This window comes from Triticum urartu, chromosome 6 (genome assembly GCF_003073215.2).
Source record: "Triticum urartu cultivar G1812 chromosome 6, Tu2.1, whole genome shotgun sequence".
NCBI lineage: Eukaryota > Viridiplantae > Streptophyta > Magnoliopsida > Poales > Poaceae > Triticum > Triticum urartu.
Window position 1 is genome coordinate 499,445,699 of NC_053027.1, and position 15,783 is coordinate 499,461,481.

Consider the following 15,783-nt stretch of genomic DNA (forward strand, 5'->3'; position numbering starts at 1 on the left):
TCATGTATCTGGTACCTTAGCATTGTTAGCTTTTAAACTTGTTTTATGTCCATCACCCAGACATCATCTTATGTTCTTCTCAATTTGTGTGCGCAAAAGTTGCAATTCCATGTTCTAGGCTTAGCTCAACCAGATAACATGTAGGGAGTTCAATTTTATTTGTTAATATAATGGTGGAATCATATATCTCTAAGGTGCAGTCATTAGTCAAGTGTCAGTAACTTGCTGGTAGTTCTATTATGTCATGAACTAAAATGTTAAGGAGATTTCTTCCGTTTTATGAATTAACGATGTGGCCAACTGTTGTGAAGTCTCAAAAATGAGAAATGGTTGTCCATCAGTTGGTTTCTTCATTTTCTGCTTGGTTTTGTGAAATACATTTTGATTAGGGTTAAGGTTGGCCTTTGGTCTCAGGTTGCCGCGTCGTCCTCGTCTTCGGCTTGCAAGGGACTGGATCTGGTGTGATTGATTCTTCCTCTCGCAAGGTGGGTACATCCTCTATTTCGATTTCTTCCACGAGTTTTGGTTTGCTGACTGAGAAATTTCAAGCAGAAAATGCACATATTGTACTTCTCTTGACTATTGTTTCTTCCTCCATTTTACCTTTCTGGGTATGTCCATTTTTCATTAGATACTTTTCTGCAGCGCATATGCGACAAATTCACAAATTTATAATTTTGACGTACTGCTGAAGGTAGAGGGACAAAAATTGAAGATCCAAATGAGCGACTCAAATTCAGGATTTGAGTTACCAATGTAGTGTCTACGACTGGCTGATGGTTCAAGAGTTCGAAGAAAGTCAAGCAGAAGGGAATACTACACATGCCCACGCTGCTATATGCCAAGGTATCACTTCAGCGGTGTTATTAGTTGCCATTCTGTCCTGATACAAACATGAGCCTAGAGTAGAGGAAGCACAACCCCAACAAGAACATTCCTGTCTCAACATATTGGAGCCCCACTTTTGCGGATTTTGCTAGAAGTTAAAACAGTTGCTACTGTCACAACATACTAGATGCAACTTAGTATGCTGCCCTATGTCCCTCTTAGTTTCAGCACCACAAGAGCAGTATTGAGATGATTGGAAGTTTCCTTCTCTTCACATCTATATTTTGTTACAGGTTAAAAGGTCTGAAAATCTAGGTATGCTAGCATTGACAATCTTGCAGCTCTTTTGAATTAGTCCTAAATCATAACAGAAAGCTTTCTGTCATGATAATATATATTTCCGGATACATACTAGAGGCTACATATTGGGCAATACTAGAGGATACATACTAGAGGCTACATATTCCGACTTGCCAAGCCTTAAAGCCAAGTTTTTGTTCATCGATTTACCTACAAAATATTAAGAGTTATAATAGATTCTCTGATCTAAACGAGTTAATGCAATGTTGCTGGCAGGTGCTAGAGGCCACATATTGGGCAGGAGTTGTGGTGTGCAAGTGCTAGAGGCTACATATTGCTGGAAGGTGCTCAATTCACATTAGGACAGCCCACCCCCAAGAAGAAATTAAAACAGAGGTGAGACCTAAACTTCATGCCGATAAAGTTAATAGCTTCACATATACACGGTCCTTCACTCTCACTGATAATGCACCTTCACTTCCTTTTACCTGCCTATGTAATCACAAATATGAGAAACCTATTGCCTTATTGAACTTTGAAGATCCACGTTCCGAGGTACATAATTGACTATATTGGCAAGTTACATCTTTTTGTGGGCAGGCAAGTTACGTCTTAATTCTACTGTTTTGTCCAACCTTGCATTTTTTAAATCAATGGAGAAGACCAGTTCTCTCCAAGTGCGCATAGTCCTCTTTCCTGTAATCATATGAACTACTAAAGCCAATCTGTTGTTGGACTGGGTCACATACATTTTGTGCACCGCGCTTCCATACTCATGTCATATTTTGGCAAGGGCTATTCTCACTAACATATTCTTTCGTACCAACTGTCATCTTATGTAAACATGCTGTCAACCTATGAAATCTACTCCCTCCGTCCCATAATATAAGATGTTATACCAACCAATATATGAGTACATTGGTTGTAATAACATTGGACATTGCTTTGTTGAACATCTTTCTGAGTTTCACTTATGCAAAACAATGACATATTCTTTCTTGTGTCATATGGTGGTCTTTTTTGTATTTCAGTGGAACTGGACTGTGATATTAAAGATCATGCCACTGTTATGTTTTAGGAGCAAGTTGTTACTAATGTTGGATTATCAAATACCATTTTAAACTGGAGTTCACAAAAAAAGTCAAAACATATAGCGATGTAGCACATGATTTTACAAGTTAATTATCAGCACATATACATTCATTGTTCTTCACGGATTTCTTGATGCTAAAACCGCCTGATACATGGAAGTATACACCTCTGCTTACTAATAGGATCTATTTGAGTATGTACTCTAGCCTGGTTAGATATATCTTATGCATGTTCTTACCTTTGTTTCCTTAGTGTACAACCTTATACTTGGTGTCTTTTGAACTTAAAATGTATTACATAACAACGGGTGAAAGAGCTGGTGTACATAATCATCGGAGAGTCGGGATAAAACTGAAAAAATGGAACTCTTGAGCTTTGTCACATTTTAGTAGGAAAAGTTGATATGCAGGTTGTCAAGAGCTTCTTTTTTGTCCATCAGATAGTTTATATAGCTTTGTCACCGAAGGTAAGTTTCGGATAGGGGATGCTGCTTGTGAAAATTATATACAACTACGAGTCCCTAGGTAAGTTCCGCATAGGGGATGTTGCTTGTGAAAATTATATACAACTATGAGTCCCTTTCTCTTTCCTGATATTTACAATTCCTTTTCAATTGGCCGTCACCGACACTGGCTGAAATATTTAGTTCTGTTGTCGCGCACCTAATACTTGCACACTATTTGTTTATCTATTTAGTTGGTCCTCACTGAAAATATATATATTGTCCGCGATGGATGTCGAATTTGGTGTGGAATAGTTAATGAGAATCTGGAGAGTGCCTAATGTTACATCAACCTTTATTCCGTCCCAGATACACTATTAGTGTTGATCAGCTACAAAGAACACTAAATAATATATGGGGATTAGAATGTAGGTACATGGAATGCAATCCAGCAGAGGAACTCAACAAATGAATAGACTCATAGAAAGCTACCAGTTCACCTCACACTTGATCTATTAGCTTTTTTTATTTTTCAGTAGTAGCATGTATGCCATGTAGATGAGTTATTCATAAAACTTACTGGTTCTCTAGAGGAAACATCTACTTTATCAAAAGACATCAAAGCTAATTTTCTAGGATGATATGATGATACCTTATATAGAATCCAGTTTACTCGCTCTTCATAGAAGTGCTTTTTAAGTGGTAGAAGTGTGCAGAACATTTTTACTCCCTTTTCTCCATTAACTGTTCAATGGATGAATAATTATCTTTCTGCTTTAGGAATACTAGCTTGATTAATTAGTGTCTCTGTGCGATCGAAAAATTTGTAAGTCCTGAAAGTGAATCCTGACCGATGTACCCCTGCTTACCTTTCTATGCACAGATTATTCACTTTGTGAAGATCAATAACAAGGAAGAGCAGGTGCCGGCAGCTGAGGCGTGTTTGTCTGGTACACACGAGCCAATTTCTCCTGTTAGGGTGGACGACATGTATGACTTTACGTCTTTACCCCGCATGTCGGTCCTTGGTTTGCTTGATTTTTAATGAGCGATGTGAGATTGATAGCGGGTCACATGTTTATCAATGTTATTTTGGCATCATCAAATTACTTACCTGCCAGTTCTTCTGTCACAACTCTCTATCTTTTTGTTTATACATTTAGAAATCTTGTCTTAGGTTACAACTACTATTAAAGTAGTTGTATCTGCACTTTACCCGCGTTCACTCTTCTCATGTTTGATTTTTATGCTTCTATTTTTTTGGCTGACGAGAGCTTTCATGGCTGCTTATGTCATGTGAGTAAGCCCGATGCCAAATGTTAAAAAGTAAATAGGAATTGAGCTACAAATTCTTAGAGGAAATCAGATAGCTCCATTTGGAACGAAAACTGAAAAACACAACTTCCAGTTGGCTTTGATAGAATAGCAGCAGATCCAACCATGGCTAGCCAGAATAGGTTCTTCTTCGTCAATTGGGCTAGAGAGACGATCATGATTGGTCAATATGGTAGCATACAAAATATGTCACAATGTCAACCGACTGTAGATTTGATGGTCCAGTTTCACAGGCAATTGACATTTGTATCAATTATCCTGTGTATACATTATGCTATATGACCATGGAAGGTATGCCTACAAAATACAGAGCAGTTTGGTCTACAAAACATTTTACAAATATATTTGACGGTCCATATGTGTGTTTTCCTTTGACCCTGCAAAAGAATTGTAAAATAATGAGCAGTTCTGGAAAAATACCAGAGGCCCAACTAAGCACAGTAGAAAGCCCGCATCTCACTTTACCATTATATAATTCATTTTGGTACCATCTGACCTAATGTTTTTCATTTCCTTCTGCTCCAAACCAGGCAAGCAGCCGCGATGACGGACAGGCCGCTCTCGCACCACCAGACTCCCTTCAGGGTAGTTACCCACGGGCACGTACTTTTGCCGTTTATTTTTACTTGTGATTCCGCTCGTTGTGAACGTGGCTCGATCCATGTTGTGGCCCAGTTATTATTTTTGTTTTGTTTCGATGGATTGTCTTGGCTTGCTTTTGGCCTGAAGTTGTTGCCTTGCTTTTGGCACACCTGATTCCACTACCTTTTGTTGTTGCTTGGACCAGTTTCTATGTAATGAACATATTTATATCAATGTTGTGCTTCTGTTATAATCTTGCTATATTACACTGGTGATTTTCGGTGATTACTCTGATTTCTACTTGCCCCAGTGAGTATTTACACGGTCATACTCATGTTGTATAATTCCTTTGGCTAAATTGTATAATTCTGACAGGTTCATACATCATGTTAAGGAGTATTAAGTTGTAGCACGCTTACTTAGGTTCTTTGGCATGTTATTCATAGGGTTATCAAGTAGGTCCTAATAGGGTTACTCACAGTATTAAGTTAGGGATTGAACTTGTGGCAGTCCAATATCATGCTATTGTGTATATTTGCAATGCTTTGGTCACTGTATTATTGTTACTGGATTGGATATGACTTTTACCCGGCAGCGGTGCTGCCGGGTGCGGCAAGCCGCACTTCCTATCTAGTTATAGATTACCATAGCTTGTTTTCACCCTACGATGTCGATGTAACTAGAGACTTGAATCTGGAGTATTATGAGTTTCATGATGAATGAAATTTGACGGCATGGCCCTACATTAAAATTTTTAAATTAATTCTACATAAATATACTAAGTGGTTTTTTTGTGTGCCAAAATTTGGTGTCACTCGAACTCGATAGGTTATGTCAAGTAAGATGGCTTGGTGGAATCATCCTCAGTGCGAGGAAATTATTCTACCCTAAACAGAAACACCAAGTAACACAAAAATCAAGGAAATTTTGTTTTTGCTAATCACTTTGACTCAATGAGGGTCAATGATACAATAGAGGGAAGGGATTCGGTAAATCTAACATAGAAGGGATTCGACCACTCCCCTATGCCAGGGCTACCTGGTCATCGCACCACTGGAAGAAGCAGCAATCGCCCAAGGATACCTTGGGTTATCAGAGGGGATTGCACTGCAAGAAACCCCGCCGCCGCCATCCGCTGCATGGACTTAGATTTACAGTGTCCACTAGTGACGGCGAGGGGAGGTGGGGCAGTGGATGGGGGCCGACGGTGCGAGCTAGGGTTTCCGCCGTTGTTGCCCAAGAGGTGACGTGAGGGACAAGTGGGTAAAGGCCAACAATAGTGGCACAACTGAAAGTAAGGAATGACGAAAAATGAACAACAAAGATGAAGTTGGCACCAGTCTAACTAACTTCTAATCAACCTTCCCTGAAAATGAGAGACTTCTAATCAACGTATTTGCTCAGATCCATCAGATAACATACTGACAGCGATTGCCGTATTTGCTCAGATCCATCAGATAACATACTGACAGCGATTGCAGCCGGCCATACACAACGTACAGCTCTTGTTATGAACCTGGACTTTTCTAACTATCAATCGTACTTTCAGAACCGAAGAAGTTGTCGCTGAACCCGACATCCGGCGTTCATAAAAGGACAAGATCGTTTCATTTTCTCACAGCTAATATGAGGTGAACGGTGGCATCAAATTAATTCTCCCAAGTAGTACACAAACAGAAAGCAACAAATCCTTAACAGTCAGCATACTGTGTAAACAAGAGTAAGGAAAAGCACCAGAGAATTTCATCTCAAATCCAAAGTTAAATTGCACGCTGGCTGGGAGCTATAATACACTTCACTCATATTACTCCTCACATACTACAGGTACTACTATTCACCATGTACATAGTATATATCATAAGGTAAAAATATGGCAAGGGATCCCTAATGGTACAGCAATATCTACAGAGCAGAATTTGTTTTGCTGAGAGACCTACACGCCGGCCTTCTCTGAACCAATCCGCCACATGCTGATCGAATCCTTTACGCGATCCATGCGCAAATTGTGGTGGTAACTCTGCTCTCAGAATGAGAATCGGCGGCAGAGGATCGGGTCGCAAAATGTTGAAAACACACACACACATTGTTCGCAGAAGGAGAGGATGGATGGACGGATGGATCGTCGCTCATTTCTTCCAGCTCCGGCAGCGTAGGACCGAGTCGTCGCCGCCGACGATCCATGTCTCCTTGGCGATGTCCATGGACACCTGGAAGAAGTCGGGCGGGTACCTCATCACCACCAGGTTCTCCTTCTCCGGCTCTTCCTCCCTTGCCTTGTTGCTCTCGCTCTCGGCCTCCTCCTCGTCCTCCCCTGCGTCGGCTACTCCTAGCCTCCTCGCCAGCCCCTTCGCCGGCGCCGACCGGCACCGCATCAGCATCAGCGCGTTCGCCGGCGGCGCCGCGTCTTCTTTCTCCTGCTCCTCGTGCGGTAGCTCGTGCTCCTGGTTCTTGCGGGGAGCCCTCTTCCCTTCCTCGAGCACCATGAACCACTTGGCCAATGCGTCGCCGTGGCGCCGATCCGTCTCCTTCCCCGCGCGCCCCGCCTGCTCCTCCTCCTCCTCCTCCTCGTCCTCCTCCCCGGAGGTGTACTCGACGACGGCGCCGGGGAACCTGCCGAAGCAGCCGGAGACGTTGAGCCGGAAGGCGCCGTGCAGGGCGCTGAGGAAGGGCAGGGCGTCCTTCTTGATCCCGAGCGCCTGCATCCACGTGGCCTTCTTCTTCCCGCCAGCACCGGCGGCCTTGGGCTTGGCCGACCGGGAGACCTTGATCTGCCCCGCGCACGTCACCTTGGGCGACGACGGCTCGTTGTCCTCGCCGACGTCCACGGCGTGGTGGCGCCGGCTCGGGTTCCTGTTGGCGGCCACCCTGAGGTGCGAGCCGGACGACGACGGCCGGGCGCCGCTGGTGCTGTGCCGGCGCTCGGAGCTGGCGGACGGCCGCGACGGGCTGCAGGCCGTCTTGGGCGGCATGAGCGCCAGGTGCGCCCGCGGCGGGAAGCAGACGAGGAAGTCGGTGGCCGTGCCGCTGCTCCCCCTCCTCCTCCCCCTCATGACGCCCGCGCTGCGTGTGAAGCTTCTTCTCCCTCGTCCTCCTCCTCCTCCTCTGCTCCTAGCTCCTAGCTAGCGTCCGCTTCTTGTTGTGAGGCTTGAGGCTGTGATGAGTGACCGAGCTGTCCGTTTAGGTGGCAGTTTTAAAAGCCCGGCCGGACGACGTCCAGCTTTCGGTTGGTGCCGGAGTTAAAAGAAGAGTGCTTAAGCCCAAATAAACAAGACAAGCCAACATGTAATGTAACAGGAAAAGCTTGAGCCAAAAATGATAGCTAGCTGCAATGGCGTGTCGTGCTGCTTGGCCGTATGCCTGCGGTAAGATTAGCGTCCGGCCTCCGGCGATTGCTTTTGTGAAGTGGTCTGGGCTAAAATATTGGGATCTAATCGGGGGCCTAATTGAGGTAGTTGATCACGGGTATCTTCAAGGAAGTGGACCTTGGAGCTGTTCTATGGATACATAATCTAATCTATCTACTGGGTATCTTCAAGGAAGTGTTCGTAAAGCTACACTCCACCACCTTCCGATCTTGATCCCATCAAAAAGAATGCGCGCGTAATCTACTGTTGCATGGCGGAGGATCTATTTATGTGTTGTGTGTAAGAGCATCTCCAACAGCCGCCTAATGCGTGGCGCCTAAAAAACGGGTTTACAACGCGCAAGTAGTTTTTTTAGGGCGCTAGAAGACGTTTGCTCCAACAAGCGCTGTAAAATATGGTGCGCGCGAGTCCAGCGGTCCCAATCAAGCGGTCCCATCTGCATCAGCCCAGATTTTACAGCGCGCGCGACCGGGCGCACTAAATATGCTGCGCGCGCTGCATTAGTTATAGCGCATGCGTTTTTTGTGCGGCCGCTGGAGACTGAAAATCAGGTCCGCGCGCGCTAAAAGTAGTTTTTATACCGCGCGTCGCTTATATAGCGCTTCTGTTGGAGATGCTCTAAGTGCAGCATCATCAGAGGAGCCCAGCTTTGTACTCCCTCTGTCCCATAATATAAAAGCGTTTTTTACACTATTATGGAACGGAGGGAGTATTATACAATTCTTCTTCTTTTCAATGTGCTACGTCGGCTCGATCTGTATTATACTGCTGTGGGCGCAGGTTTGTGAGAAGTGTGCAACAACGGCTTAACCTACCTGTTGCACAAAACTGCAAACAGATGTGCAGATACAATGATAGGCTGGCGTTCAAATTGGGTGGTAATGTCACCCTACTAGCATGATCTTGCCTAGATTTGTAGATGAAATGCACCGGGAGCCACTGAACATGTGGGGACAGTGCAATTCAGTCCTCCAACTTTCAATGTGTGCACTCGAGGCAGTGAGTGAAATGCATTGAAAGCCATTGAACTTACACCATGTCTACTGGATGCACTGCAAAAGAAGGGTTATGGACCGTCGATCGACCACTTTGTAAAGTTTGAGGATGTATGGTTGCGCCTCCTCTGCGACCACGTCACACCATGATGGTGCCTACATGCGTCACCTGATCGACCATCGGCCTCTCATTCTCATGTCTAATGAGTATCCCTGGCCTTGGGATACCCGGTCCGACCGACCCGACCTGACCCAGCCCAGAAAAGCCCGACCCGACCCGGCCCTGTCTTACCCGTGGGCCGGGCCTAGGCCTGCCATATTTGTGATTTTTTTGCAGAGGCCCGGTGGGTTTTTTCGTTGATAGGCCGGGCTTGGGCCTGGATTCTAGGCCCGATGGCCGGGCCGGGCTAGGTTTTTTGCGTCGGGCTTTGTTAGGCCTAGCCCGGCCCGACAAATAGCCAGGTATACCAATGAGCCACCACAACGCTAGATGGTATCTACCTCCACTACCTCTTCTCCGACGACCCGCAATGAGGAGGCAAGGCACTGAATGGTGCACTAGGGCGCTAACATGGGTGCGTCGCTCCAGGAAAGGTGGGCTGAGCCGGAGAACAGAGCCATATCGTCACACCGAGGTCGGCAAAGGCACAATCATCATCTAGGTGGCCTAGAAAATGGCGCCACATTTGATATGTAGATCGGGGAAAGCGGGTAGGGACGTTCTGTGGGGGAATAGAGGCAGTTTGTCGGTTAGTATAGGCATGATGAGGTCAATGTTTCATTGTGCTAGGTGTCACTTACAACTAGGCCTTGTGGGGCCAAATATTTCTGGTTTTACTAGCAAAGGGACTAGGTTTTGCCGATTTCCAAGCAAGGGAGCCACCCCTCCTGCTTCACTGTCCTCCCCTCTCACAAATTGAACCTCGCACAGCAACCAAAAATAGCCACCACCACTCAAACCCTAAACCACCACCTCTTACCTCCCTGACCTTCCTTTCCCCGACCGCTTTTAGAGACCAGTGGCCGGGCTAAGCCCCGTCACTGGTCGATTTAGGTGTAAACGGGAAGGTCATCGCTCTGGTAGCCTTTGGTGGCGAGATGTCATTTATGAGCGGCGGCTAGAGGCAAAGGGCATGGTTGCGTAATGGTGACAATTGTGTTTTTGGCATGGTCGACAATCTCTGGTGGCGAGGTGGCGGTGCCGACGATCTTGATCCGTCTGCAGGCACGCAAGGGGCAACGGTGTCCATCTACGCCCTATCGTGGCGGTCCTCTGCTCGGGGGCATGGGTGACGCCATGGTCCCTCGTTGTTAGGCGATTGATGCGGCATCGGCTAGACGGTAGTCGCAACAAGCCGAAGTGTCTTGGACCTTCTGATCGAGCAACAACAATGGGTAGTTTGGTCGGACTATTTTGCTGCCACATGTGACAACAAAAGAGCAAGAGGATGGTGTGCGACCACAGGAGCACCCCCAATTGGGATTTTGGTGGTGTGGGTGACTTTCCTCCCCCGTTAATCTTTGTCCCGTGTGCGATGATGACCTTTTCCATTCTGGGCTTTTTGGTGGCGACCGACTCTTTGTTGTTGCTTAGCTGCCTGTTTGTGTGGGTATTTCTTCACTTGTGCGACATCTTATGCCAAGATCGTGCCACACATGTAATTAATGGGATCGCATAAAGTGGTGATGACAACATGATAATTTCGATTTGGTGGTGTTCTTCACGAGTACCCAGTCTCAAATTGTGTGTTGAAATCTCTAAGTCTAAGCATAGTACGTTATACTTGGCAATGGCAGTGTTGTCGTGTCATTACCTTGTTGAAAGCATTGCTCGGACTTGATCTTCATGGCGAGAGCTCAGGCCTAGTCATTATTGGTTGGATCTAGCGACCTCAGCAGTTGAGCGTAGTTCACTTCCTGAAGGTGTTGTTACCGGAGAACATTTCTCACTGTTCTTGTGATGTCAAAAAATGATTGGTGCATATAGTTGTTGTAGTAGTTCGACGATCGTTGTTTTGATCACTTTGGAGATCCTTTTCTTCTGTTTCCTCTGCTTAGACATAACTTCTGTCTGATATAACTTTGCCCTTTGACAGCATGATTGTGTGTGTGTTGGTTGTATGCATTCTAATCATAAAGGGACCAAGTGTGTCCTCATTGTGTTTGTTCGTACTGCCTTGATACTTCATTTTGAGTTAATAAAAAATCCACCTTCATCGAAAAGGTTTTTCCAATTTTCGTGCCGAGTACAATTTCTGGACTTATTAAGAGACAAATTTAAAACACATTTGTCTTTAAATTTAACTACTCATAGTTTTTCAATTTCAACCAAACGCCCTATGCATACATCTGAAGATACCAGCATGGATGCGTCGGTCCTCATCATACGAACCTGTTGCTATCAAGTGAGGAAGCAAGTACGGACAGTTCACAGTCAGCTGACTGTGGCAATGTTCGTACACAGTAGACATATCTACAAAGGTTTTGCCACAAAAAGAATCTAACAGACATGCTTCTCCATGCCGTGGTGGCCCAACGGGGCCGGCGTCCATCACCATGCATGGACCCCGAGCTCCAGCCGCCCCTGATGGCCACGCTCGAGCCCTCCGAGTGCGCGGTGGCGGCACACGGCCGGGCCGGCGCGGCGCCTAACCAAATAATTCATCTACCCCCCCAGCATGATTTCTCTCCCCCGGAGCACGAATTATTAGCGCTACTGCCGCGTCGATCAATACTACATGCAAACTGAACGGACGAAAACCAATCGATGCACCATTACGCATGCACTGATGCAGACCGGAGCAGCGGAGCGCTTTCCATGAGCCACCACTAGTGCTACTTGTTAATCCTCTGCAATCATGCGACGAGCTTCGCATAATGATGGTATCTCGAAGCATTAGCTAGCACTGACAGAGCACCGAGCCGCGGCTACGCTGCTGATGATGGCCGTCGCCGTGGTTAGCTGTTGTTTATCCGCGTAGCAATGATAAGGGAGAACCGGGGGAGAAGGGTTGGGTTGGTGTGTGTGTGGATTGTTTTTCTTGTGAAAGCAGGTTGGTGTGGGTGTTCATGAGTGATGGATGTGTAAAGGATTAAAGGTGTTAAATTCATTTAAGGGAAAACGGGTGCCATCATGGGAAGGGGGATGCATCACGCACACTATTGGGAGTTGAGAGGGGATGGAGGGGGTGAGCTAGCGGTTGGGCTGGCTGGCTGGACCCTCCACCACGAGCCAAGATTTGGAGCCCGAGATTCGGTGCGATTGCCAACTTGCTTTGCTCCCCACGCATCGCTAGCTAGCCTACCCGGCCACGGCCAGCACGGAGGCCATCCTCTGGGGGCGCTTTCTACAGTGTTCCGGCGGAGTGCCCATTTTCAGGCTTCCGAGGGCGTCGAGGTTCGGTGGAACTCCATACGACCTCCGGTCCCTGCATGTGTTCTCGTTCGCCATGTCGTTGCGTGTCTCCTCTTGGGTTCTTCCTACCATCAGTTGCACGCTTCGTGGATGTTTTGCTGAGGAAAGTAGATGGAAGTCTGGCCAGTGTTTTGCGAGGAATGACCACCGTCTTTAACATGCAAGTTTAATAGTAGAAGCTTAACTGCAAAAACTGTATCATGGATAAAATTCATGAAAATCTCCTGCGCCATTCCCCACTAGCCACCCTAAGTTCTTACATATCAAGATAGAGATTTTCGATGCACACTTTCTTAAATGTCATCTATTTCCGAATAGAGGTGATAGCTTGTATGGAGTTGAGGTGATGTATTATAATACAACTAGAATTTGTTAACGTGTGCAACATATTATGTGTTTTGCTTCTTTTGGATGTGGGGGCCAAATCTGTATTTTATGTTTTGTTGCATGTTATGAATTAGAATGTGAGATAGGAAAAGGTACTGACACAAATTCAAGTATATGTTGAGGAATAGAGAATATCAACTTGTATGGTGGGATCGTCTTAGTCTATGAACTTGCAAAACGATATGGGCTAGCCCCTAAACTTTCCATGCGGGTTCGATTCGACAAAAAACAGTCTGAATCACACACGAGCCATGCCATAAAGGGCACACTCCCGTGGCTGTTTTGTGTTAAAGCCGAACAAAATTAGTCAAATGGGTCCTTAATATGTGCTTGCCCATGTAGATATTTTGTTTACGAACCAGGGGTTTAGGCAATTCTCACTCCTAGTCTCCAAACCCTACATGCCCCCCTCAAACTGTTCGCAACGACTGTGTAGAGTTGTCATTCGCGAGCTGGCTGGCTGCTAACCACACTAAATGGAGCCACGACATTGAGGAACATGAGATGAGCTTCCCGATTACGATAAGTTGCAGCTTGATCTTGCTACCTATTGGCCCAAATTTTGGCAGGGTTTTGGTGTAGAAAATTGCTTTTTTTGCATGATTGCGCCCAAAACTAGACAAATTTGATGGTTATATGTTAGTACTGACATGGACCTGTTTATCGATGTACATGGCACTTCTCTCAGATGTACCTGTACGCTCCATTTATGGTCGTCTCTACAACGTGTGGAGAATCGAGACCTGTTTACGAAGGTGTGTACACGCTTGAAGAACACGGCGAGGGATACTCTTACCCGACATGGAGGGCAGCATGATCTTAGGATTAGCCCTCCCACAGATTAGGCGTCATACAGTCTTATGATTACTTGTATGTCGCTTTTTTCCCTAAGTTTGAACTTGATTTGGATGTGTGCATCTTAGTTATGCAGAGGCCAGGTCTTAAACTTTTTAAGTAATAAAGCGCCCCTTATCGAAAAAAGTAGTGACAGGAGAAAAGTGATAGGAATGATAGTTTAGGGGTCGTGATGATTGTTGCCTTAGGTCCATGGGTGGTTTGAGGGGGTAGTACTGATGGTTTGACCAGAAGATAGAATCCTTAAGTTAATGTATGTCTTCTAAGTTTGCTAGTACGTTGATCAGATCATACCCACTCCTCCCATAGTCGGCGTGGTTTCTCTTCTCCATCAGCGGTAGCGGTCAGGACCGGAGCCAGAAAATGGTGATAGAGGGGTGGGCGCTTGAACTAGAAGTATCGATCACAATCACACTCATATATCATGGTAACTATCAGAAGGTCTAGTCGTCTAGATTCTCAAAACATGTTTGATGTTCTACAATATGAATAAAATTTTATCTGTATTAATCTGAATTTGGCTCTACACCACCATGATTAATGGTCTCGGTAATTTATTCTGAAGTAAATTGGCTACTAGTCCGAGTTGGCTTGAAAAAGTTCTCAATTGAACTCTTCCTCTTCATGTCTATATAAGTAGTTTATAGTTTTGTAGTTTTAAGACACACAACCGAACAAAATTAAATATAAAAAATGATGGTAGGAATCAAGACTAACTATTATCATGCGTACACCCACTGAGACTAATATGTTTGAGGAAACCCTCTCTCTTATCGGCCTACCATAAGCCGTTTGCACGAAAGTTAGGTGTGTACATCGCAACTCGGTGTCCACAAGCACCGAGTGGACGAGCTAAAGGCCAACGGCGGAAGACCGAACATGATGACCAGTCACATAGTTGGTTGGTTTCTCTATTTTACGCTATGTGTATGGGAGAGGATTTGTGGCACACAGGGACAGGGGCACACAGATTTGGGGCCACTCGATTGTCTTGTGATTCGCAAATTGAATTGGTCCTCCGCACGTGTTTAGGGCTTAACTCATGTAAAGGGGTCCACAAATACAACTTTTAGCAGAGAGTGCATGGCACACTCATCCCACCTCCCATGCTTTTTTACTTTTAATTTTGAATTTATTATATGTTTTGCACAGAAAGTCCAATTTATATTTTGTTTGCATATTTGTGTTTCTTGTGACGATGGCATTGAAATAAGACCCATTTTGAATATGTTTTTGACACGGTTTTTAAAATTTTGTTTGGTTTCCATTGCTGAAACTTAGTTGAAATGAACGATAAAATCAATAAGTTTCATATCTCAAACTTAAAACCAAGTGGGGCTCCAACGTTTTGACAAGTTTTAACAGCTTTAGCAAGTTTTAAAATGGTAAGTTTCTAAAAAGCAAATGAAACTTGGTACAACTTTGTAAAACTTTACGACTATCAAGTTTTATATTTTGAACTTGGTAATTTTTTTAAATGGGAGTCTAAATGTATTGAAAATTTGTATTATTTGAATGTACTCGTTGTAACGCTCGTGAATATGCGAACGAAACTTATTTTGGACTTCGGTTTAAAAGATACAACAAATTTATGTTTTAAGATAAAATGAAATGGCATGGGTGGTGGGAGAGTGACGCATAGCGAGTGCACTTCAAGAAAATGGGTGGTCTTATGCATGCTACGGACGTGCGTGCCACTGCGAGTTTTAGCTATGTGGATTAATAGTTAATGGGCTTTTGCAACATTCCGCCGCCCAACTTGGAAGGGAGGGGGCAATAGCCTGTCTTTTTGAAGAAAAAAAACCAGAAAAAAAAACTAGTCAAAGGCCTGAAAGAACTAGAAAGCAAAAAAAAAATGAAATCAACAAGAATGAACAAAAATAAAGTCAGAACCAATTAACTGAGTCGATCCATTTGCCCTCATTGTGGGCATAGCCTTGCTTAGTTGACTCACATATCATGTATTTAGAAACATTAAATGTGTATTGAGAAATATTCAAGATGTATAAAAAATGTAGAATACTAATGAAAAATTAGACATGTGGTGACACAAGAGAAAAATAATTTTAAAAAGCAAAAATAATAAGAAACAAAAAAACCAAAGGAAACAAGGAAAGGGGATATATGAAGAAAACAAAAAAAAGACAGAAAGCCGATGCAAACTAGTGAACAAACTGACAAGAAAAC

The 15,783-nt window shown here is 44.6% G+C and overlaps 1 protein-coding gene and 1 long non-coding RNA gene across 2 annotated transcripts; one reads left to right on the plus strand and one right to left on the minus strand.

The window, feature by feature from the left end:
• Nucleotides 1-1,555: 1,555 nt before the first annotated feature.
• LOC125514573 lies at nt 1,556-4,832 on the plus strand. Its single transcript, XR_007286523.1, has 2 exons — nt 1,556-3,652; nt 4,528-4,832. It is a non-coding gene; the product is annotated as an uncharacterized LOC125514573 (long non-coding RNA).
• A 1,524-nt stretch (nt 4,833-6,356) lies between these two features.
• On the minus strand, nt 6,357-7,747 carry LOC125512524. Its single transcript, XM_048677620.1, has one exon. The coding sequence runs from the start codon at nt 7,627-7,629 to the stop codon at nt 6,706-6,708; it is 924 nt and encodes a 307-aa protein (XP_048533577.1). The 5' UTR covers nt 7,630-7,747; the 3' UTR covers nt 6,357-6,705.
• Nucleotides 7,748-15,783: the final 8,036 nt, after the last annotated feature.

What these genes read in the sequence shown, in the direction of transcription:
- LOC125512524 (XM_048677620.1), bottom strand. Translation starts at nt 7,629, where the DNA reads ATGAGGGGGAGGAGGAGGGGGAGCAGCGGCACGGCCACCGACTTCCTC.